Source organism: Prenolepis imparis, unplaced genomic scaffold (genome assembly GCF_030444845.1).
Source record: "Prenolepis imparis isolate NDT839.2.m4 unplaced genomic scaffold, iyPreImpa1.0 SCAF_8, whole genome shotgun sequence".
NCBI lineage: Eukaryota > Metazoa > Arthropoda > Insecta > Hymenoptera > Formicidae > Prenolepis > Prenolepis imparis.
Window position 1 is genome coordinate 18031902 of NW_028141166.1, and position 25479 is coordinate 18057380.

The following is a 25479-nucleotide window of genomic DNA, read 5'->3' on the forward strand; positions in this document are numbered from 1 at the left end:
GTAAACTTTTTAATCTGTTTTTTGCGCGTGATCGGGGGAAAGGATATATACAAAAAGTGATACTTGACATTTTCACTGACAGTAGCAAGATATTGTCGTCGACGACAACGATGACGATGACGAGTTAATCATCTGCCGACGTGAATGGCAACGTCGATGATGAACGAACGAACGGGATTGAACGCAATTTTGTCATTACGAGGTGTTCACTCGAGATAATGCGACAAGAGAGAGAGAGAGAGAGAGAGAAAAGGAGAGAGAATTTCCGCCGTGCTTCTATTGAACGAGAGCTACGCGCTTCCGTTTAATGGCAGGTTAATTTTTCGTGGCGAGCACAAACAACGCGCAAATAACAACGGGGCGTAATTAACAGCTGGCGGAAAGGGCTGATGAGAAACACGCACGCGGGCGCTCGTTCATCGGTGATTCCATGTTTTCACCCGCATCTCACCCGCTCTATACGTATTAATGCACCGTGAATGAGTCGCCTGATTATCGGCCTGCGAGAAAGAAATCCCAAGGTGAAAGTTCATGAGAACGCGTTACGACTCGCCTCGTTCGCTCGCTCGACGAGAGAAAGTGGGAAAAGTCGGATCGGCCCGTCGTCGTTGGTGAACAGTCACGAAAGTGCGTGAGTTTCCCCCGGAAATATATCTTATACGGACCTAAATAATGATAGAGATAGATTAAAAAAGAATCTAATTTTTGTATGTATATAATTGATTAACAAAAATAATATTTGCGAGAATATAAAATTATATACTTTTATTTGCAATATTTTATATATGTTTATAATATAAAAATTTTTTCAATTGTTATATTTAAATATAAATGTGATTCTCTCTCTCTTTCTCTCTTTCAATATGAAGGCTATAATTTGAACTTAAATACTATCGATAACGAAGTAATTATTTTAATAAGAAAACATGATTACTGATCAATGATTTTTTCAATTAAATATTAATTTTTAGTTACGGATTCTATAAAAGATGTAATCCTCGATTCTCTAATAAAAATATATGTAGAAGTAAGATTGCACGCTCGCGGCGAAAAAATGTGTAAACGGCATGATTCGCTCGATGTTGCGTATCATGCGTGTGTCCTATGGCCTCCGGTTTTTCTCCGGACTTTATCGGTGACATTATTGATTGAAAACTCGACGGCTGTATTTCGACGCGCTCGCAACGCACGTGGAGTGGACCGGAGGACCACCACGGAAATTGACACGGTTCGCAGCCGCGCAAACATCGCCGTGTAATTATCGCCGTCAATCGCCAGTTCGAAAGGCAAATCGAGTGGCAGCGGTGAGAATTTTCTCGTCCGAAAATGACGATATCCGTAAACATGCGCGATTCCTTTTGTAAATATAATAAGTGCAGAATAATGCGGCACACACACACAAGATGTCCAAGTCATATAAATTGTTGTAGGGAAGGTTGCGAGAAAATCGGATCACTAAATTTAAAATAATCTCGTACACGAAGCAAATTAAAATTTTTTGTATATAATACGTATTTTTATTTGAACATATTTTCGAAGCGCATATATAAGTCTCATCACAGTCAATATTATTGTGTAATAATTCATATTGCGCGAGGATTCGTATTGAGAATTCGGTCAATACACGAAAACAATAAAAGCAAGTTTGGTCTTTATTGAAGTTTCGTCGATACACTGTAACGTGCACAGAGAAACATTGCGCAACGTCATGCCAATGTGAGTTTACCAGAACCGAGATAGTTATTGGAAAAATAACTGATAGCTATCGTAGTGCTAATAAATTTCAAATTTATAAAAGCGTTTCCTCGGTAACGTTATGCAATGTTATGACAGTTTACATTCTTTTAACAATTGCAGTAATCTTTTTCAATAAATTGCCGATCATTGTCTTATTTTTTATTTTCTATATAATTGCGATGTATGTATATCAATTGACACGTTGCTTTGATATTTTAAATCGTGTTTGATATTCAAATTGAGAATAATCTTGTACAATCAAATCCGACCTCGAATTTTCTTATTACAATATTATCGACGCGATATATTTCCTCGACAATAACGATCATTTGAAGAAGACAGAATTAATCGTTCTATTATCAGATTCTGAAAATGGAAAAGAAATCACAAAGAAATGGGTGCTGCTACCTCTTCGATAACAATTGAATGGCATTCGAGCAGTGAAAACTGCAGCGAACTTTCTTGAATCTCTTCAATAGCGCTACATTTTCTCGCGAGGCGTATTAACGATCCGACGAGCGCGAAGTGACGTTAGAGATACGTTTCTACCGTCGTTGGAAGAATCGTCCGAGTTAAATTCTTTATAAGGGACACCGGGGAATGTCGAAGCATCCTTGAGCAACGGGTCAAGGATCGCTTCTCTCTCGACTTCGTCGGCGATGCAATCGACGCATCCGCTCGACAATAAAAAAGCGTGTTCGAGTGGTAATAAACTGAGATTGCACGCGTGTCATGCGTGCATATGTGTGTGCAGAAGAGATGGATCTCTATAAAAATTTAGGAACGTAGATTCGAATTCACCACGTGAACTCCAATGAATCTCCACTGTCGAAAAATGCAGTGAAACTTTTACTATAATTTTTACAAAGAGTTTGATGTTTCATATACTATAAATCAATTTTTAATTTAAATATTTTTTAGTTTAATATCTGTTTTACTCTCAAAAAAAAATTTTTTTTACTTTCCGTTGACTTTTGAAATACATTTGACAGTTAAATCTCATATTTCTAATCGTCAAGGGAGTTGACAGAATTTTTCATCAGAAGTATTCGTTAATATAATTTAAAGTCATATACAAAATTCTATTTATAGCGTATCAATTTTGAATGACAGCTTCTTTGAGTAATTTAAAATCGATTAATTTCTTTAACAAAAAAAAAACTACGAAAAATGATCAACCATCTCTAGTGCACGATCATAACCGGGCGTTATAACGAGCTGTCAAGAAGAAGTTACCAGGATTATCTTCGACAAGTGTCGTCTTCGCCGGCCTCCTTTTTTGAGGCTTCTAGCTACGAGTAAGCGTCGAGCCTTCGCGTAATTTGTGCAAATCACCCATTTCTTATTCAGGACACGCGTGCACCACGCGACAGATTGATTGGCGCGCTGTTTTTGTTTGTAAAATGTTGCTGTTTGCGAAATCTGTTCGCGTAGATACTCGATTGCTACATCGAGCAATCCGCCAATTGCCAAACCCTTCGCCATCACCTTTATTAGACCCATTCGATTGTGATTCTCCTCCAAGATTTCCGACCCTTTCTTTTAAGACACAGTATTGATAATGTTAAATAAATAAAATCACAGTGTTATTCATTTTATTTTAGAACACTTGTTGTTTTAAACAACATTCTATAATATTAAACAAGAGCTATTTTCAGCATATAATGTTATATATATATATAATGTGTTATATAAATTTTTTACACTGAGAGAATTTTCTTTTAAAATTTACCCTGAAAATCATGGTAATCGTGAGACAATATGGTATAGAAAGAATTTTATGAGAACTTCTTTGATTAATATTTATCACAATAAAAATAATAACAAATATATAAGTGATAGGCCTTAAGAGCCGAACGCGGATGTTGATGCGTATTCCAACGAAATTTAATTTTTCGCTGGAATTAAATTAATTGTGCACAGGGCACGAATTTTTAATACTTGGTATACTGCTAAAAATAATAACATCTATTACAATAAAATATAAAATATGTTCAATTAATTTTACTATGCAGTTTAGTAAAATTAATCAAACATGTTTTATATTTTATTGTGATAGATATTAATCAGAGAAATTCTCATAAAATTCTTTCCATACCATATTGTCCCACGATTCCCATGATTTTCAGGGTAAATTCTAAGAGAAAATTCTCTCTGTGTAGTTTTTTATGTAAAATATTTTGTTTAAAAATTTTATTTGAAAATGATTCTTTATAAAGATATGTGATTATGATGAGCACGATTGTTAAATTGCCTGTGAGAAAAGTTCCGTAGTTTATTTTCATGTAAAAGTAACCGTTTCCCAGAAAGCTCAATGAATTTTCATGAGTTATCTTCCAACATTTCTACTTAATGCAAATGTTTAAAAAAGAAGATTTAAACACGAAATGAATTCAGAAAAGATATATTTCTGAGATTATAAAAGACTCCGTGTGATAATCTGAGGTTTACACAACATTTGTTTATACCTGTTATTACGTACTATTAATATAAAATCGAAGTGAATTGAAATATTTTAATTTCTATTTTACATTTTTATTATATATATTTCACATTTTTTTTTGTTATTAAGTTAATAATGAAACAATTGCACGAGTTTGCCTATTACACGCAACAGAGCATCGTTCGATAATTTCACAAGGAAAACGGATATTCCTTAAGTAGCCGATAACCGTATGATTTACCCCATTTAGTAGACTCCTCCGGAGAAATTTATTAAATCCTTCCCTTGTCCGTCCTCACGTCTTTTGTCATACTCTATCCTCATCCCCATCGAGGATCCCTTAGGACGCCCATTCCAGCTTTTTCCCCTCCGGGGATTGGCCCAGTTTTTCCACTCTGCTCACGATGCTCCCGATTTGTACCACTTTTGCCCAGACGAAAACGGTGCGACTCTCTGGGAAAGTCTATACTCTATCCTTCGATAAAAATAAATCGCGAGTGCCCAGGCACAGTTAATGAGATCGATAGAGCCGTTAACGTGAGAGGATAAACTGGGAATGGCATCCCTATGCTTTTTCATTCAATATTATTTCCTAGGGAACGGCCGATCGTATTAATTTCGTCTGTCTATCTATTTGGGCAACAGATAGACAGCCCGTTTATATAGGGATTTCTCTTTCGATAAATATATCTTATTTAATTTATATTTATTCACATTAAACTTTATTTTTACACATTTTAATTTAATTTAAATTTCTTTAAACTTGCAATTTAATATTTTGCCTTAATAAGTTATAAAATATATTTTATATACTTAAATTTTTATAATAAAAATTTTAAATAAAAATAAGTTTTAAATATTTTTGTCTCTTCTTCTCTTTTTGCTCAATATTTAATCTCAAAATATTTAGTATCAAAAAAATTTTACTTTTATAAATAAATTTATAATTTATTACTCTGATTAAAGAATATACATAATATATATACTTTTTTATCACATTTTATGAATAAATTATACTCAACTAATCATAAACATATTAGAATTCTTTACTTCTTATTTGCTATTCGAGCTGAAATAATTGAATCATCAATAGAAGAATAATTATTTGATTAGAATTAGGATCCTCTCAAACTCTTTAATTAACAAAGACCGAATTTATAATTCAACAATGACAAGCCATGATTCCAAAATCAGGAGTGCAGTTGCGTCTTTTTCTCACGATGCAAAATATAATTCAGATATCAGCGGCTTGTTTATGTCTACAGACATATAATTGTAATGTAAATAGTTATATGCGGTTTTGTAAGAAAAAAAACAAAAAAAAACAATACAAAGGTTAAAATTTGTGAAATTTTTCGTTATCTTATTAGACAAGTATAAAAATATAAAAACGTAAAGTTTTTTTTATTAAAATCAATGATAAATACATACTCCATATACCATAATAAAAGCGTAGTATCTTATTTTATTAATTTTATTTATATTAATGTGGTATATATATTTGTGTGTGTGAATCTCACGTTTTTAGCATTTTTTTTCACATAATGTTATATTATGCATTACATCTTTCTGATTCTGAATCATTTGAATTCACGGACGAATATCTCGCATATAGTTGCGATAAATCTAGATTAATGTTAAAATAAGAGTAAAGAGATAAGATAGTATAATCATGGTTCTCTGGACGTGTGTGTGTGTGTGTGTGTTGTGTGTATGTGTGTATGTGTGTATTACGTAGATAGATAAATATCATCTCCGAAGTAGATATTCGCGAGAGTTGTTTTCCGGTTGTTGAAGCTGAGCTAACTTACTGATGAAACTGAAATAATTAAAATGATGCGTGCAAGCTCTCTATGCTGGGATCGCGGGACAACTTTAAACTCGGATGTGGACGGAAGATTTGCTGTGCAGAATGTCATAATTATATATTTCACGCGCCTGTATAGAGTGCATGTAATGTTATATATGTATGTGGTAATCATATATCACTTTTGTATTAAACTTCTCTCTTAGTATTTGAATTTTTAAACTAGCTGTAGTATTTTTCATTGAATTATTTATTTTATATCTCCCCTGTAAAATGTATTATGTCAAAAAGCCAAAAGATGTTTTAAATAAAATAGTACTATATGTTATAATACTTTAAACTCGATTAATATTTTTGACAGTTCTCAGCTGATTTCTGTCAAATATTAATCGCGGACAAAATATATATTATATAAAATAATAATATTTTATATATGTTATAATACTTTATCTGCAATTAATATTTTTGGACAGAAATCAGCTGATAACTGTCAAAAAGATTAATCGAGTTTAAAGTATTAAAACATACTTTATCTGCAATTAAAATTTTTTGACAGAAATCAGCTGATAACTGTCAAACAGATTAATCGAGTTTAAAGTATTAAAACATATTACTTAAAACATAGTAATATTATTTTAATTTTTATAACATAATATTATTTTAAAATTTAATTTGCAAATTAACGCTTTATTAATATGTATTTTTTGACAGAAATCAGCTGATTCAAGCATTAATTTGCTAATTAAATTTTAAAATAGTATTATGTTATAAAAATTTAAATAATAATATGTTTTAAATAAAATGTTACAGTACTTTAAACTCGATTAATATTTTTTGACAGTTATCAGCTGATTTCTGGCAAAATATATTCGAGTTTAAAGTATTATAATATTATTATAATATTAAAAAAAGATATATATAGATATATATATGTATAGATTGTGCTTTATATAGATTTATTTAAAGATAATTTTATATATTAATTAAAGTTGTGTATATATATTATATAAAGTTCTTTATTTTGAGAAAAACACATAAAAAAGTAAATTTAAAAGCTCATCTTTTCTGCAAAAATAAAAATTTAAATGTGCATACTCTTTTAACATATAAAATCAAATAAATAAATAAATACATGATAAATACATGATGACGTAGAATTTGCATGTAAAATTACGTCTTTCGCGTTTACGCGTAAACAGCTTTTATTTTAAAGAAATATAAATCGTCTATACAAAAATTATAGTATAATATTATATGACATTTTATTGTAAAAAGCGTGAACATTACGCAGTGTAATCATTAGAATTCAATCAAAATTTTCTTTAATTTCAGATCGCGCAAAGCGACGGAACAAACGCGACCAGTGTCGCTATCTGTCGGACGTCCTCGGCAGCTCTCAACATTGTAGACGACGAGGGACGACATAGTCCGTAAGAGGGACACGCGTAACGCGACAATGGCGACCTGAGAGGGATTGTGGCGTGCGCTACCTCGCTCCCGTTTGCTTCAGCAGTACAACGCAGTGCGTGAAAGTGCGATAGTGCGTTTATCGCGATCGTGTACGCGCGACCGTGAATGCGTGACCCGTCAACGTCACCGAGAGACGCGTTTTCCGCGAAACGCGATTCGGAATCGCGAATCCCCGCATACCGCTCGTCCCACCGTCGAGGTCAGCAGGACGGCGTTCGACACAGCCGCGATTCATGGTGCTGGTGTATCCCGAAAAAACGACCGAGCCATGCGCACGTTCGCGTCGTTGCCTACCCTATAGTGCGCTGGTGAGTAAGAGCACGTCGTTCGCGGGTCGCATTCCGCGAGCGGCGCGAGAAGCCTGCGACCGGCTTTTTAAATCGCCCGGTGCTCCAAGACCGAGTGCGCGATCTACGCGCTGCGCTATGCTTATGCTACGCTTACGCCATGCGTACACACACACGCGCATCTATACACACACGCGCACACATACATTGAGGCTGCGGAGGCGCCTGCGGAGCTCTCGACGATGAACTCGCGTGGTTAGGTTAGTCCTGCGAGATTGCCAGGCAGAATTTATTTTCTTCCCTTTTGCACACCGCGCGCGACGCGGGGTCTCCTCTATTTGTTGTATCACGGGCCTCTTATCGCCGAGCCCAAGGTACGGTTGCGTCGGGTATGCGCTTCTCGCTCTCTCTTTCTCCGCATAAGCGCGAGAGTTGTGTATATCTGTGTATGTGTTTATTTCTCTCTCTCTCTCTCTCTCTCTCTCTCTCTCTCTCTCTCTCTCTCTCTCTCTCTCTCTCTCTCTCTCTCTCTTTCTCTCTCTCTTTCTCTTTCTCTCTCTCTCTCTCTCCTGGGTTTTCCGCCTTTTTGTAACCGCGGACGAATCAACTGCTGGCGTACTATTCGAGGTAACGGTAGTAATTTTGTTATTTATATCGGCATATAATATATATATATATATATATATATATATATATATAAATATAGGCGGCAAGCTTTGATAGATATATGCATATACGCGGATCTGAGATTCGTATATATGTTACGTAGATTATATACTACGCGCTATCATTCTCTCTCTTTCTCTCTTTCTCTTGTCTTTTTCTCGTACACTAGTATATTTATGAATGATACTTGACTCTCGTGCTACCAGAGTAACTTTTTAATGAAACGATTATGTGATAACATACGATGTTTAGCTATCGTAATCTGTGGCCCTATTCATCTGTGTCAGTTATCGATAAAATTGAGATTGATGGGAGAAAATATTTTCTCTGATTAAATATGTTTAACACATACGATAATATCGTGAATAAAAAGTAAATATAGAATTTGTTATGAGATATTTATGTTTATCTTTTTTTATTTCTTTTTTAGATTAAAGACCTGTTTGACATGAGGAGAGATATGTATAAATTGCAGATAATATTTTGCGAAATAAATTCTGTATGTAATTTTTTTTATATTACATATATATATATATATATATATATATACATTTATTTTTATATTAATTTTATAAATACTCGCATACATACACACATAACTGTTATTAATCAATTTAATTAAGTTTAATTTAATTTATAATTACATAACATTCATAAAATATTATATTTATAATATGATTAATAAATATTAGCCTATATATAGAGTAATGAGTAATATAAATATATAAATATATAGAGTTTATAAATATGATGCACAAATATATTAAAACATGACATAATTGCATATAGCTTTCTAAGTAAATCCATATCACAATAAAGCTTCTTTTTCTTTCTTAACAGTGGATCAGCAATAATTACTTGCCACGGAAATTCAGTGGTACTGGCATGATAAAATAAGGGAAGCGAACGAAGGAAATGAGCCACAATATCGCGGGCATGCCACCCTTTACAAGGATGCCACTGGCGGGTATGGGAATGGGTGTGAATATGGGCCCAAATGCCCCACATCCTGACTCTTCTGCCCATCCTCATCCACCACCTCCACCACCAGCTGGTACTAATCCTAAGAAAAAAAGACGTACAAATTCAAATGTTGCTCAACCACCTCCACAGCAACCTCCATCTGTACAGGTAAATTAATGTACCTTTGTTATACTTATGTTTCAATGTGTTAGCACTAAATTATCATCTTTACATTAATGTATAACAATTATTCAACAGGATCTACTACCCCCACCTTTATCGGGTTATGGTGATACAATAATAGCGAGTAATCCCTTTGATGATACACCACCACCGACTCCGCAAAGTCCAATGATGCATGGAGGCCCTCCACACATGCATCCTCATCATCCACATCATATGGGTGGACCTCCCATGCGAGGTATGAGTCCTTTAACCTCTATGGGTGGCATGAGTCCTATGATACCACATAACATGGGCAACATGAGCCCTATGGGTAATTCACCTATGGCAAATCACATGAATCATATGGGAGCTATGTCTCCTATGAACCATGCTCCTCTCGGCGGCATGAGCCCCATGAATAACATGGGACCAAATATGCCACCTGGTCCAATAAACACAATGAATAATCATATAAATATGGGTCATATGGGAAATTCACAACTAAGCGGTCCACCTATGGGTAGTCCAATGAATAATATGAATAGTGGGCCTATGGGCAGTCCAATGAACAACATGGGTCACAATATGGGTAGTCCTATGGGTGGTCCTCTAGGTTCTCCAATGAACACTATGGGAGGATCCAACCATATGCCTAATGGACCAATGAACATGAATAACATGAACAGTCATATACCGCCCAACAGTCCGTTAAACGGACCATCGCTAAACAATGTAAATAGTCCATTAGGGCATAATGGATCTCAACCTCATCCGAATCATATGGGAAACAATCTTAACAATTTAGGAAGACCTATGAATGGACCTATGACAACTATGAGTTCGATGACGTCGAATAATATGAATATGAATGTGCCGAATCAGATGAATAATATGAATATGGGCGGTCCAGGAATGAATATGCCTAATATGAATATTAGTCATCATAATCAAATAGGAGGTCATATGGCAGGACCAATGGGTACAATGCCCAATAATATGGGCGGTGGACCACCTATAGGACACCCTATTAATTCCATGGGAGGATCTATGTCGCCACATGGATTTCAAGGTCCAGGAATGGGTCCAAAGTCGATGCCAATGTCTACAGTCAAAGTAAGTTGATTTTTTTATTAAGCACATTACAGTATGTCTAATATATTATGATTAATTATATATTTAATATATATATATATATATATAATTTATATTTTATAATGGTTATATTTAATATATATTTAACATATATTTAATACATAAATATAACCATTATAATGTATAAATTTTTATATATTACAAATTCACACCTACAATGTTTTCGATTTTTTTCAGGTATATCCTCCAGAGCAATCAATGGTATTCAATCCACAAAATCCTAACGCACCACCAATTTACCCTTGTGGGATTTGTCATAAGGAAGTACACGATAATGATCAGGCAATTCTGTGTGAATCGGGTTGTAATTTTTGGTTTCACAGGTGAGTTAATAACATAACTTAATAATATAACGCGCGTTTTGACGAACGCGATTATTTCAGGGGATGCACAGGATTGTCCGAACATGCTTTTCAATTATTAACGGCAGAGATTTATGCGGAATGGGTGTGTGATAAGTGTCTGAATTCGAAGAACATACCCCTAGTTAAGTTTAAACCATAACATTTCGTGTCCCGTCGTTCTTGCGACGCTCGAGTGACATTTTGTTAGCGTTTATATGTGATATATGCACATATATGCGCGATTGCGCACATACACACGGACACCTACAGCACACATGATAAATATTAGTGCACGTACGAAATCGTGCATACAATATAAAGATTTGCTGTTAACTTAGCTTTAACTTGTTGAAATATTAGGGTATCATTCTAAGTCGCGCGTATTAATGAATATTAAGATAAAAGTGACATTTGGAAGTTATTTTAAATTTTATTTAATTTGTTTGTGACAAGTGGATTCATAATATATAAATAAAATTATTACATCAAAATTTAAAGTGGAATTTTTTAATAAATACAGGAAACAATATTGGCATACATACATTTTTTCATTTTTGAAAATTAATGTAATAATTTAAAGTATTTTAAAAGGCTTAAAACAAAAATATAAAAGGATTACAAAGTGTTCAATGACTGAATTGAACGATAATTGATATGAATTCATAATGTTATAAAATATCTAAGATTTGCAAAATATCTAGTATTCTTACGACTAATTGCATTTAATTCAAAATTAATAATACCTATATATATTCGATATTAATAACAAAACAGACGTATATATTATTAGAGACGAGCCATGGGCAATTGCATTGCCTTTGTTTTATCCTACATAAACGTTCCTGATAAACATTATAATAAATATTATCTTTTTTCAGCAATCGATATATGCGATATCAATTTCATGAATAAAATTAACTTTTATGAGTACCATTTGTCATCAGAATCATCGATTAAAGGATTCTGCGGGTTTTTTTGACATTTTTAGAAGTATATGACATGAACATCAATGTATCAATGTGTATTGAAATCACATTGATGTAAATTATAAAAAACGAAAATAATACATAAGATATAAGTGACATCTGATTAATAATTTCATTATACAATCATTATTATTTATCGAAAAAATGAAAATATACTTGCGACTAGAAATGCTGCAATTCTTATATTTTTATATGTCATGTATTTTAATATAAAAAGAACCATGGTAAATTTTATATTTTAATGTCTTTAGTTTACTTTAGCGCTGACTTCTTTAAATTTAAGTACAAGGAAAAAAATGTTTATTAGATGAATAATATTTTTAAATAAAATAAGAAACGAAAAAATGAAAACAATATGACGGAAAGCTTTTTGCACAAGATAAATGAGCTGCTCAGTGTGTTTTTTTTTTTAGCTTTAATAGCAAATTTGGTTAAATGTACTAGTGCTGGTACATATTAAAGGCTATGGTATATAAATTATGATGTAAAAAAAATGTATCTGCATAATATCTAACCAGATTTTAGACTGACAAAATGCTCAATATAATTTATATATACAATTTATATAATTTCAATATAATTTATATTTAATAAAATATATGTTGAAGATATTTTATTAATCAAATTATACTTACATTATATTTCTAATGTACGAGAGGAGGGAGAGTTTAATGTACAGTTGTGATTAATAATGCCTTCCATCTGAAGTCAACTACTATCTGACTCCTAACCACTATCAACCAATCAGTAGTGATTTCATCAGATAGTAGTTGATTTCAGGTGGGAGGCATTATTAACCACGACTGTACAAGAGATTTTAATTTGCACCAATATGTACTAGTGCAGCCAAATTCGCTATAAGAAAAATGTATATTAAGTACAATCTATAAAGTAATTCTGTTTATTTGTTTTATGTTCATAATCAATTATAATTTAATTGATTATACTGTTGCCATGGTTTTAAACTCTTGATTTAATTGAAGTTATATTAAGATATAAGAACTGTATATCTCTTTAAAGTTATGTAAAAACTTTTAATGAAAATGATATTTTATTTTATTAAACAATCTTTACAAGATTGTTTACAAGATTGTTTACGCACACAACAGGAATTTATTTGACTGATGTAAACATGCAAGTTTTCTACTGTAATAGAAAATTTAATAATCTAATAGAAATTCGGATATATAGGAAATAGAATCAGTTTAAGCCCTTAACACCTAGGCAGAGGGTTAAGTGCAAAATTAATTCGCTAAAGAAATGTTGAATAAAATTATAATATTGTCAAAGTTGCAGCCTTTCTGCAAATATTTGTTTTAATAATTTATCTGAATCTACTTCTTGTATTTGAAAGATAATGTATATTATTCAATTTGATGATGCAGATAAAGTTTGTTGTATACAAAGTAACATGAACATGTAAATAGTTGAATCAATGAAACGGTCAGCATAAATTATCATTGTTCAGCAAATATGTTTATTTCATCATTGTGAAAATGCTTACGAATGTTTTGTCCATCTCTATACTTAGATAAATTAATATACAACAGGCTTTAATCTGCAATCAAATTTACTATTAAAATCTAGCTATTTTGAAATAAACTGAAGTCGTATTTCAAATTTACTTATAAATAAATATTAACAAAGAATGCACACTTAACAATTTTAACTAGCTAGCATAATCTTTCGCATCTGCCAGATGTATAGTACTGAGGATATGAATGTGGAAAAAAAATTGAGTATTATTGTCATAGGAAATTAATCATTAGAAGAAACAAGAAAATTAAATTCCGTCGGCAGCTAACACAAAATTATCGAATCTACGAATTGTATAGTTTTTTATATGTATGTGAAATATTAGCTACATACGTACAGACACATATACATATATATAATATATATATATATATTATATATATATATATATATATATATATATATATAATTTAATGCCTGTGTTATACACATATATATAAAATTTAATGCTTATGTTAAACGGAGATTCAATTTCTAACTAACTTGATCTGACAAGAAAAAATGTGTGTATTATATTTAGTATATCTACTTGGTCATGCAAATCAAAATTTATTTTTAATTTAAAATTATTAAATTTAATTTTAGATCAATAAATATCTACCAAGTTTTTAGTGTAATTAAATAATACTTTAGTTGCACGCGCGCAAAGTCTTCATGTTTTAAGCTTATTTTATATAATCGTTTTTAACATACACTCACACACACAACATACATGCATATTACATGTGAGTGACACACAGGATCCTATAATTACATAATGCTCATATTAGTATATTACAACGAATAGAATACCATCTTCACATATCTTCTTTCTATATTTTCTTGTACGGGGAAGAAGGTCGCGCTAAAACCTGTTAACATTGCTTTTATTACAAAAGTTAAAAAAAAATGCAGGGGATTAAACGATTTACAAACTCTTATACGAATAACAACATTGTCAATGACTATGGCAGCGGAGGAAATCGTTTTTTAGTACAAATCAATAATCTGTAATTTAAGTGATAATGTCTAATCTTTCGCAGAATTAAATTATAAATGATATAATTTTAAACGCTTGCTATATGTTTATTCATAACACAGAGCATGTGTTTCAATATATATTTTTTAATAATTTATAATTCTTTCTTAGTTTGGCAACAATAATTAAACGACGATAGCTTAACTCCCCCCTGTAAAAATCTGTTCGAAACAAATGCATTTCGTATGTGTCCAACTATTTGTCTTATTGCACTTCTTTCAAATACAGTTACCTTTTTCAGTTATTTTCAGCGGAAATATATATGTATATATATTGAAATGTGGCAAGACTTTTTAACGGAGATGGAAATATTTCGCATAAATATATATATTTACGATCCTTGAGTTTTCTTTTTATATAAGCGTAATATACGTTATAAGTTATTATAAATATATATATATATCAATTGACTTTATGTACATAAGCCTTTCTATATCTAAGACTTAATATGGTGGGAATCAAATCTTTGAGACACACAAATATTTGCCGCAATATATAGTGGTTTTATGTAAATAATAGATATCACGTTAAAAAAAAAGAAAAAAAAGATTCACCGATTATAATGTGCTGGATGTATTTCACACTCTAAATCATGTTCTTACAATGACTCAATATTGAAGGTGTAATTTGTCGAAACAGTCGAAGGGACCGATGTTATATCGCTACGTGCGTGGATTCTGCAAAGTTATACCGCTGTTCTTTAATGCGGTGTTTTTATAAACGAGGAAAAAAAAATTGTAACTTGAGTAAAAGATCGCGCGCGATTTAGAAATTTAAGGGAGACAGAGCAATGTGTGCTCTCATCGTTGCCAATTCGACGCACCGCTTTGCGTCATAGTATTATTTTATATAATGATTATATTATTATTCTCTGTCGAAAGAGTAGGACTTTGGATTCTCGATTACGTCGTAACACATGAAAAATCGTCTATTACAGACATAATATGTATTGATTCGCGATATAGAATGATATCAAATTAAATGGAAAGAAAAAAAAAAGCATAGCGGTGAAACGATATGGACGTAATATCATGAATGAGATAAAACCAACACGCGACAAAAATTGTTCATAGATTATTTTTTATCTCTAATGTGAATATATATCAGCAATAAAAATTGTTATACATATTATAGACTGGCGTACGTATGTGACCATTTACATACGTAGCGATACGCGTACGTAACTCCCACACTTATGCGACATGTACATGTACACTCATATCTATTGTACATATTTATATGGCACTTTAAATAACAAATCGATACATTGTTGATTTTTATATTACTGTTCTCTACCTTGAAAATAAGCATCCGTATTACACACCGAAATATGTATGGTTTGTTGAAGTTTCGAATATTACAAACCATACAGTTTATTTCTTTTTTTTTCTACTAATTTTCTCTCTTTCGAATAAAAATTTATATAAAGTATTTTTCTAACGCGCAATGAGATATTATTTATATATAAGAATATATCTATATATGTTTAATGTAAAATTATATTTTTCAGTATATTTTACGAATCTTATTTAACTGTTACTAAACTTCATTTGCGTGTGAGATCGATGGCAGCAAAGTTAATAGGAAGAATATCGTTATCGCTTGAAAATAATTGCCTAAATTTTTTCTAATCACAGTTTTATATTAATCGCTTTTATATTTTTCGTAAAAGTAATTTTTTTTTTTTTTTTTTTTTTATAATGCATATTTCTTCATTTTCTTTTTTATTTTCCGAAAAATCCATTTTATCTTTGTTGAGTGGTAACATTAATTCTAGAATAATTTTATGTTATAATTGTATTTTATATATATAAAATTATATATTTTAAATTAATATTGCCAAAAGAGTATATAGAATTGTAATAGATACAAATATAAATGTGTGACTTACTTTGATTTCGATGAATGGAAAGATTCTCTTTTTTCCAGCGTATGCAACCGCACAGTATTTGACAATGTTCGAGCAACGTGAGCTTTTGTTACACGATTCTTATTAGTAGAATTCATATCATCCATCCACAATTTTTGTGGCATTTTTGGACGAACGTAAACAAGCGCCTCATTGCAAGTTATCCACAAACCTGAATTAAAAAGTAATATTTTGAAATATACGTATAAAAAGTTAGATAATAGAAATATAATTTACAGAATGTTATAAATATCGATATACTTACTTCTGTTTGAATTGTTGAATTCGCGTTCTGCAATCTTGTGTTAAAAGAAAAGTGCGTATATATTTTATATACATATTTCTTAAACATCACATTTTTGTTTCACTTTAATTACAAAGATGTAAAAGACTAAAATTGATATGAACCTGGATTTGATTTTTTAGAGAGTATATATATATATATATATATATATATAAATTTTGATTTATAAAAATATTATTACATTATTCCCTTTCAGAGAACATTGGTCCGTTGCATGTGTACAGTCATTTTGGCGATGATGATGCTTGTGCGCAGAGGAAGACGTGCTGTAATTCGTGTTTGCATGTAGTCCGAGCCTGCCGTATAATCCGTACTTTTTCTCGTCGGCAGGTCGTAACGTGCCGTTCTTCTTCATCGCCATGTATATCTGTTCGAGCATACCGTAACTCTTGATGAGAAAATCCCTCTGTGCCAAGGTCGTTATTCGCTCCCTTTCCTCGGATTCCGATATGATTTCAGGTTCGAAGGAGTACAACACGTTGGTAGGAGATCCCTGTACATCCTGTTTATTAATCTGCGAAAAAAGCGAAAAGATATAATATGCTTACTCATTGCTTCTTTTCTTAGATAAAGGAAAATTTTCCGTCTCATTTACGCAACAGTAGTTTTTTTTTATCTTCTACTGACAATGAGACATCATATTTTAGCGGAAGATAATTATTTTCTTTTATTTAAATAACGAAAAAGCAGTCCTTTATGCAAATGACAGTTAAATTTATAAAATGAATTAATTGTTTCAGATACTCACGTTTTTCCTTAATATGCCTGCGGATTTGCTCTTCTCTTGCACTTTCTTCGATGCATTCAAACTTTCAGAGCCTAATTTCGGCTCGCTCCATTTCCTGACTACTCGTTTGCGTTCTTCCTCTTTCGCTTTCAGCTGAAACGTGGTGAAATTAAAACCAAACCGATGAATAATAGATACGACGAGCTGTTTTATTCATGCCAGCGTGTCCCTTACATTGCAAAAGTTTTATAATGTTAGAAAATTAATTTAATTATTAGGATCAAATTTTACGATATACATTATTTATTAGATGGTATATCATAATTTGTTTTATGTATTATGTGTATTTGTTCATGAATTTCAATATTATGTGATATCAATTTTTATATGACATTAATAAGCAGCTCTTACAAACTTCATCCGTCATTTTTAAAATAAAATTATAAAATGAGAGGAAATTTTTATACTTCGTTCTCTTCCCTCTCTATTCTCGATGCTTCCTCTCGCGCTCTCGATGCTACCGTATCTTGGAAAACGGAAAGCATATTCTGCGTGAAGAAAGGCTGGTACTTATCCTTGTTAAGGCACGGATAAATTCTTCGGAAATTACCCATATGGTCCTCTTCCCACTGAAACTGTCTCTGCATATAATGGTTCTCGTTCCTCACGGATTTCGTTGAAGCTGTCGTATCATTAGTTTGACTGCACGTCGTATGCAACATTTTGATTTATTAACATCACATTTTTCACACTACACGAATGCAGTTTTAAGTATATAAATTATATATATGCTCTTCTCTAATATATCTCTCAATTTCTACCTGAAATCCTTTCCATTTATGCCTTGAAGAAGTCGCTCCCTGATTCGCTTTTTATCCTCTTCTATTATTTTTTTCTTGTCGCATTGTTGCAGATTTAATATATCAAAGGTATCCATCAACAATCCTTCCTTTACGTCTTTATCTATTTGTGCATCTGTATGAAAGCTTGGCGAGTGATTTACCTGATAAATGCATTAAATATAGAGGATGCTTAATAATGTTTCTCTTACATTCTTACATGATTTCTGAGGAATTACCTCGAGAAGATAAGGTTTAAGTCTCCAATCGAGTAATATGTCAAATCCCAGCAGTTCGAAGCATGCATAAGTTTTATTGTGCATCGGAAAACACGCATGATAACTGTGTTTTAATATAGGATACGCGGCGAGTACGGTTTTTATTATAATTCCATCGATCTTGCCCCACAAATCATCCACATCGATATCTCTCGCTTTTAGCCATTTATTGAACGTCGATATTTTTCTGTAAAATGCAATTTTTTTATTCTGTCAACTCATATTTTATTATATTTCGATTCTACAAATCGGAGCATACGAACCTTTTGCTGCCAATCTCGTCATCGATGACATACATTCGGCTGTGCTTATTAACGGAATAATTTGTCAAATGCATGAACATGTTAGATGTATTGTGACCGGTCGGTTCCTTGTACTTGCTCGTTGCAAATCTGAAAGTACATAGCTTTTTATAATATGTCGAGTGTAAGGAAAAATAAATATATATAAAATTGAAATATGCTAGTTTAATAGTATATACTTGCTAGTATAATTAAACATTTACTAATAAAATGTACATCTCTTATGATGTTAATTTTTTAACGTTTATTTTTTAGCTATTTCTTACCTCGCGAGTCCTTCGTTGTACACGTAGATCTTGAGAGGATCGCATGACGTGATTAGTACGTAAATACGTAGATCAAATTTGTATCCGTCTATTAAGAAAGGCTAAGGACGTGATAAGAAAAAGAGCTATATGCATTATACTCGCTTTGCACTGCAACTGTGAAGTTTTTAATTACATCTACCACTGTACATACTTATAAAAAAGAAATCTGAACAAATTTTAAAGAATTTTCACAGAAATAAACATGCAAACAAATTTGAAAAAGCTAATAGTCAATTTCTGTCAATAAGTTTTTGTAGAATTTTTTATTGTATATATTGATGTTTCATACCCTTGCAATGTATATTTGACAGATCAAACGTTCGCTTGGTTTGATGTCCTTTAAATGTTTCGTTAGGTAAATACCGCGTCCTTGACAGCCCGAATCCGGTTTAATGATGAAGGTTTTCGATCTCCGTGTCTTAGCATAAGCCATTGCATCGCCGTGACTGGAATCCGAAATCTAAAGTTTCCGATTTGCTTACACGCTCATCGACATTCAACAAATATTGATTATGCTTTATCTCATTCAGAGAAGTAAAACAGAATAATTCACGCTTATAAAATAGATAAGAAATAACTTTCTCGATCGATAGAGAGCCGGCATTCTTTGTTCTGATACATGAGACCGTAACATTCATAGAATTGAAATATGATATTTTACCATGTCGATTCTAACTATATTGTCACTTAAGAAATACGCTTACATTTAAGATATTGCATTTCAATGAAATATGTATATCAGACCGTAATTATCGGCTGTTTAAAAAATATCTTATCTTTGTCAATAATTGATATCAATATTTTATAAAGAATGATATTTTGTGAGATAATTTTTAATTCTTTATCAATTAAAGAGCAATAACCCAACGAGAAATGATTGGTCGAATCGACGTCGATTCGATCAACATTTCTCGCTGGGAATTTCAATATAAAATAATGTTAACAGATATATCTTACTCCGCGGGAAAGCACCAAGTTTTCGGGAAGAAGTTATAGTCCTTCGGGAACAGTTTCTGCATGCGATTAAGATTACGGGCGAGAAGATCTTTCCTACATATCTCTGTCATCCCAGGAAAGTGATTGACTCTCTGAAATCTCTTCATGTCCTTGGCACGTTCTATGGGGACACTCAGATCGGTCCAATAGAGATCCCAACTGCTGTCCTCCGTAACTTCTCTCATCCCGAATCGCGCAGCCACCCGTCTAACCACGTTGTATTTGCAGTTTGTCGTGCAGATGGTTAAAAATCTATTTCGTTAAATCGGAAGGATAATTTTGATTCTCACGCGAGACATGTAATTCTTTTTAGCACATACCTCTGCTTTCTCTTCTTGATTTTTGACGTTTCTTCCACGTTTCCTGATGGAAGCGCGCACCGCTCTGAATCGGTTTTCTCATGCAACACGGCTATATTTAACAAATTTTATTTAGAAATCTCATAAAATAGTAATGTAACAAACTTGCAAGATATAAAGTATATTTACAGTAATATTTTTTAAAGCTAGAATATTAAATTTAAAAAATGTTTGTAATAATTAAATTGCTAAATCAGCTAAAGAATTACTGAATTTTTAATTATATTTATGAATTTGATAACATTCCGTTTCTAGATTTTTTATTAAAACATAATTTTATATTTCTTTTCTTTTATATGATTTTGTAAAATTTGAATTTAAATGAATATACCTGTGTTATTGCCTTTGTCTGTGGTAATTTTCCAGTGATACAGTTCGGAATCATGCTTGGCAACACCTATTTTATCGTTTGCAAGCGATAAAACGTTCGGGGAATTGTCGGAAGCGATGTATTTTCGATTTTGAAATGCAGACTTACAGAATCGTCTCTCTTTGCAATCGCTATTAACGCTGTCTGTCACACCACCGTTTCTGGAATTAGTGTCTTTGGAGTCGCGTGATATCATCAATGAATGCTTATCGCTAAATTCGACGATCGTGACCGCTATTTTTCATTATTCGATTATTTCAATCGTACTGTCAACGTGCGCGCGATGTCAATCAGTTATCTGTTTCGAGTTCAATTCGTACATCCCTTGTATGTATGTATGTACATACATTTACATTTATCGCGTAGAGATAAATCGCTAATCGATACGTTATTAATCTTATGTCGATTGGTGTTCAAATCATTGACAAATTCTTTTTTCTTTGACAAAGTTCCTTATAAAATCTGTCACTGTTTGCTATGACATCGATTGCCTGTCATCTTCATATATGATTTTCACTTTCAACTTTTTATGATTAATCTAAGGTATCGTTTGTAATAGAGTCTTACAAAATTTATACCTAACTATTTAAATTCAAGTGGAGACTTTATCTCTTCAAAGATTTACAATTTGAGTTTTACTATCAACATGTTTAAATTTTTATATCGGTTATTATTTTGTAATATATCGAATATCGATAGTATTATTCTGTAGATATTTAGATAGTGTGCATACCTGTCAATATTAACGATTTTCCAATATTAAATATTATAATCTTGACGAAGGCAATACGCTAACGAATAGAAGTTCACAACCGATATAGATCGCACTGCGACTAGAGAAATACGCGTCGTGGACGTTCTAGCTTTACGCGACTACTGCGGCACAGTCGACATGTAAGGCATCTCAGTAGTTAGTTTGGTGCTTTAATTGCACAGCTCGACGACCATATTTAGAATTGTACAGTTATGGAAGTAATCACGACACGAAACTTTAAATAAGCTCGTGCGCCTTGCGCAGATCGAACTTTTACGCGCGCGCGCGCGCTTACGCTTGTTTCTTGACATTTAATTACATTTTTGTACTTTTTGCTGTTGTTATACAAAACAGACAGGTCTAAAATAAAGTTGCAAAAATATCGATCAAGGTTTAGATAATGCAGATATGGAGAAATAATATTTATGCGCGTGATGTATAGAAAAAGAGATTTAAGTTTTATCCAAATCTAATCAAAATTATTTCATTAAAATTTTGCATTAAAACAAAATAAGATAAAAATAATAAGAATATCTTTAGCGGTACAACCTTTGGAATTGTATAAAAAAAAAAAAGATTGAGCAAGATTGAGCATCGCGACCGCATGCGAGTAAAAATGTATGAAGGATAAAAAGTTTATTCTGTCCCTGGAGAGTTACAGTTTGGAGTTTAATTCTTGTACTTTCAAGTTTCTTATCATTTCCACGACATCCGTGGCACACCCCCAGCACAACGTCACGCCACTTCCGCCGTGGCCGTAATTGTGTATCACCTGAAGTATAAAACACGAAATGATTTTATTATAAGAAGCGACTCGTAGAGACTGCAATGCTCTTAACGATTCGTGTGTACGTGTTGCAGTTCGATATTACTCGTGACACGACATAATTAACGCAATAATATTTTATGATTTACCTTAATTTCTTTTCCCGTAGGCGAACTGAGAGTTTCATATTCCAGACGAACTTGCGGTCGTCCTGGTCGAAGACCCACCCATGCACGAATTATTTGACAGGTCTGCGACAGAAATTGTCAAAGTAAGAGAATCATCTAAAAATTACCAATTTTCTATTATTAAATTTAGTTAGATAACTTAGTACTTTTAGAGACGGCATCACGCGACAGCATCCGTTGTAAATGTGTTTAGAATCTTCCTCCCTTATGGAACGATCGAAATCATCCTCTTGATGCGTACCGCCCAATACAATACTGTGGATGCTATAAATAGAAATATTAATATATTAGTGTGTGAAATAAATGTCATTGTGCTAATAACTACATATTATTTTAATGCTTGCTTTACTTAGGAATAATGTAATTGCAAGAATCATCGTCCACTATTAAACAGTGCATTATCCAAGATGCTTTTACCTTAAACAAAATATTCTACTTTAGTTTTCTTATTTGTAACATACTCGACAAGGTAACAAAAATATGTTTAAAAAGATATATTTTACGATGGAAAAAAAATATTTTTCATGGAAAAGAAAGATTAGTGTTTAAAAAATATCACGATTACTATCATAACTTTAATAAACTCCTAATTGAATTCAATTTGATAAAAAATGATTTGTGCTACGATATAAATTGAAAGACCGATTACCCTATACACCTGACCTCTGATGGGTGTCATCGTTTTATCCGCGACAAGCTCTCGTGCACCAAGTCCGCTGCAATTTATTATTAAATCGTATCCTTCCTCGACTAATTCGTGCAACGTTTTAATGTTTCTCTTTTTCATTTTTCCGCCCAAAGCGATGAATCTTTCCATGAGCCACGGCAGTAGTAGAATCGGCTCAGTGGTATAAGTTATAAATTGCCAACCTTGTCTGAAATTGTTAGCATGAAATCTCAGAAAGCAATCAAATAAAAGAAAGAATAATAACAAAAATTAGTAACAAGTAAAAATTAAAATAAAACTAAAGTAATTTGTTTAGGTAAACTAATAATAATTTAATTTTAAATTATATGATAATTTGATTTTAAAATATAATATTGTGTATAAAGACATACTTATAATTAGATTTATGTTCTTCATTTAAGCATCGTAACTTTTCGTCACTAATTTCCTGGAACCCATAGACGATTTTTGTCCATTTGGGATCAATGTCGTCCTTGTAATCGCTAGTAACGCGAGTTACAGGTATCAAAGAAACACCCGTTTTCGATGACAATCCGGCTTTCCACAATTGTTCGAACCATTGATGCGTGCAACCAGCCCATCGACTAATGATATGGTATAATTCATATTATTATAATATTTATTAATTATTAAATATATATATATATATAGGTTGATTTAAACTTTGTCATTTACTTATCTTTGTCAATTAAAATTGTGCAATTTCGCTTATGGTATTTTCCACAGATACAATAGAATATATTCTCTTAAATAAAAGTGTATTATCACTAATAAGCAGTGATTTCAGTTATAATTATAACATTGTAAAATCTTTTACTGTGAAAAAATTAGTAGTAATGATTGATTTTCGATGAAATCTTACTGTCATAATCAATGAAACATAAAACGGAGAAACAAAGTATATTTTCATTAAAAATCAGTGAAATACTCACTGATCTTTGTTAAAATCTTGTCACTGTTTTAATCAATGATATCTTTTACTGATTTAAGAAAGTAATCACGTTATGTTGTCGACAGGTGTATTGCCGAGAAGGAAAGGACCCCATAGACCAGCACTTCCATCACCAGTGGTGTCAGGTGAGTATGCATCGGCGAAAATTGTCACGTCGTAGTTCGGAAAAGCGTTTTTCACTGCAAACGCGCTTGTTACTCCTATTACACCAGCACCCACGATTGCTACGCGCATCTTTTTATTCCTCAATTCTACAAGTATCGTTTTTCTACAGAGACTGAATTATGAATGTAAGAATTTTAGATTACAACACGGTTATATTGCTACGCAATAATATCTATATTTATTTCTGATAACAGAGATTATACTCCAACAAATCAGAGCCGTCTTTACTTAATTACGTAATTTACTAAACGCTAGGTAGAGACACTGCAAGTTCAAAAATCTCTGATAAATATTAATAGGATATAATAATAATATAAAATAGGAAAATAATAATAAACTTTTACATTTAACATAAAAGAAATTATTCTTAAAAATAGTAAAACATTCATATAGAACATGTACAATTAATTTTAATAAGATATGCATAATTTAAAAAATTAGAAGAATAGTTTTTTACGTGTAGTATACTACATTATTACTTAATAATTAATACTTTAATTAATAATTTTTTATTATGTACACATATTTAATTAAACAGCTTTTTTTTTAAATTTAAATATATGTTGAAAATTTTACTTACTAAAATTGAAACTACTTTTAGCTCTTGCTTTTTTTGTCACATGTCCTTAAATATTCACATGAGAAGCACAATTCTTTTGTAACGTAGAAGAAATCGTCACGAAAAACTAACTAAAATTAAGTAATTGCGAGGCACTCGTGCATCACACGAATTCGTTCTCTCGGTAGATTCTTCATGGCAAATTGTCGTTGCAGTACATTTAATGCACATTGATATATAATAATAAACATAGCGAGGTCGCGGGAATCGATAGCCTCGGTGAAAGATTTCTTTGATGCTGTGTGTAAATGCGTCATTGATGATCTTTCGGTGTGACAGAAATGTTAAATGACACGACGAACGACGGGATACTTTTTGTAATCACGACGATAATAAATAATTCTTATGATTTGTAAATAAAATGCAAGTGCTCCTCTTTTG

General features: G+C 32.1%; 3 protein-coding genes across 8 annotated transcripts; 1 reads left to right on the plus strand and 2 right to left on the minus strand.

Annotated features, from left to right (window-relative positions):
• Positions 1-7797: 7797 nt before the first annotated feature.
• Positions 7798-15854, plus strand: Pygo (pygopus family PHD finger). 3 transcript variants are annotated; one of them, XM_083044947.1, is made up of 5 exons: positions 7798-8004; positions 9251-9541; positions 9632-10651; positions 10868-11013; positions 11074-15854. In XM_083044947.1, the coding sequence occupies exons 2-5, from the start codon at positions 9326-9328 to the stop codon at positions 11192-11194; spliced, it is 1503 nt and encodes a 500-aa protein (XP_082901073.1). In that variant the 5' UTR covers positions 7798-8004; positions 9251-9325; the 3' UTR covers positions 11195-15854. The 3 variants fall into 3 exon arrangements, with proteins under 3 accessions (XP_082901073.1, XP_082901072.1, XP_082901071.1); XM_083044946.1 differs by lacking the exon at positions 7798-8004 and adding an exon at positions 8009-8118; XM_083044945.1 differs by lacking the exon at positions 7798-8004 and adding an exon at positions 8841-8909.
• On the minus strand, positions 15294-22005 carry LOC145940085 (tubulin polyglutamylase TTLL13-like). Of its 3 annotated transcripts, XM_083044944.1 has the most exons (14): positions 20928-22005; positions 20558-20648; positions 20199-20489; positions 19531-19687; positions 19200-19300; positions 18895-19023; positions 18593-18818; positions 18336-18517; positions 17982-18216; positions 17536-17667; positions 16969-17301; positions 16749-16782; positions 16466-16655; positions 15294-16347 (listed from the first exon to the last, which is right to left on the minus strand). In XM_083044944.1, the coding sequence occupies exons 1-14, from the start codon at positions 21160-21162 to the stop codon at positions 16320-16322; spliced, it is 2364 nt and encodes a 787-aa protein (XP_082901070.1). In that variant the 5' UTR covers positions 21163-22005; the 3' UTR covers positions 15294-16319. The 3 variants fall into 3 exon arrangements, 1 of the variants encoding a protein (XP_082901070.1); XR_014425959.1 differs by lacking the exon at positions 15294-16347 and having other exon boundaries at positions 16544-16655; positions 16749-16874; XR_014425958.1 differs by lacking the exon at positions 15294-16347 and having other exon boundaries at positions 16544-16655; positions 16749-16891.
• Positions 22006-22339: 334 nt separating this feature from the next.
• LOC145940090 (D-aspartate oxidase-like) lies at positions 22340-25232 on the minus strand. Of its 2 annotated transcripts, XM_083044953.1 has the most exons (8): positions 25060-25232; positions 24364-24565; positions 23734-23946; positions 23324-23549; positions 23024-23091; positions 22821-22938; positions 22636-22737; positions 22340-22492 (listed from the first exon to the last, which is right to left on the minus strand). In XM_083044953.1, exons 2-8 carry the CDS (start codon positions 24546-24548, stop codon positions 22376-22378), a joined length of 1029 nt encoding a protein of 342 aa, XP_082901079.1. In that variant the 5' UTR covers positions 24549-24565; positions 25060-25232; the 3' UTR covers positions 22340-22375. The 2 variants fall into 2 exon arrangements, with proteins under 2 accessions (XP_082901079.1, XP_082901080.1); XM_083044954.1 differs by lacking the exon at positions 25060-25232 and having other exon boundaries at positions 23333-23549; positions 24364-24633.
• Between the last annotated feature and the right edge of the window lie 247 nt (positions 25233-25479).

Excerpts from the sequence above, each read along its gene's own strand:
- Pygo (XM_083044947.1), top strand. The coding sequence starts at position 9,326 with ATGAGCCACAATATCGCGGGCATGCCACCCTTTACAAGGATGCCACTG. Across the intron at positions 10,652-10,867 it reads TGCCAATGTCTACAGTCAAA|GTATATCCTCCAGAGCAATC; the intron begins GTAAGTTGATTT and ends GATTTTTTTCAG. Across the intron at positions 11,014-11,073 it reads TGTAATTTTTGGTTTCACAG|GGGATGCACAGGATTGTCCG; the intron begins GTGAGTTAATAA and ends CGATTATTTCAG.
- LOC145940085 (XM_083044944.1), bottom strand. The coding sequence starts at position 21,162 with ATGATATCACGCGACTCCAAAGACACTAATTCCAGAAACGGTGGTGTG. Across the intron at positions 19,688-20,198 it reads ACTTGGTGCTTTCCCGCGGA|TCACGGCGATGCAATGGCTT; the intron begins GTAAGATATATC and ends TTCGGATTCCAG. Across the intron at positions 17,668-17,981 it reads TAGAGAGGGAAGAGAACGAA|CTGAAAGCGAAAGAGGAAGA; the intron begins GTATAAAAATTT and ends ACCACGTTTCAG.
- LOC145940090 (XM_083044953.1), bottom strand. The coding sequence starts at position 24,548 with ATGCGCGTAGCAATCGTGGGTGCTGGTGTAATAGGAGTAACAAGCGCG. Across the intron at positions 23,550-23,733 it reads GAACATAAATCTAATTATAA|ACAAGGTTGGCAATTTATAA; the intron begins GTATGTCTTTAT and ends TAACAATTTCAG. Across the intron at positions 22,738-22,820 it reads GCGTGATGCCGTCTCTAAAA|ACCTGTCAAATAATTCGTGC; the intron begins GTACTAAGTTAT and ends TTTCTGTCGCAG.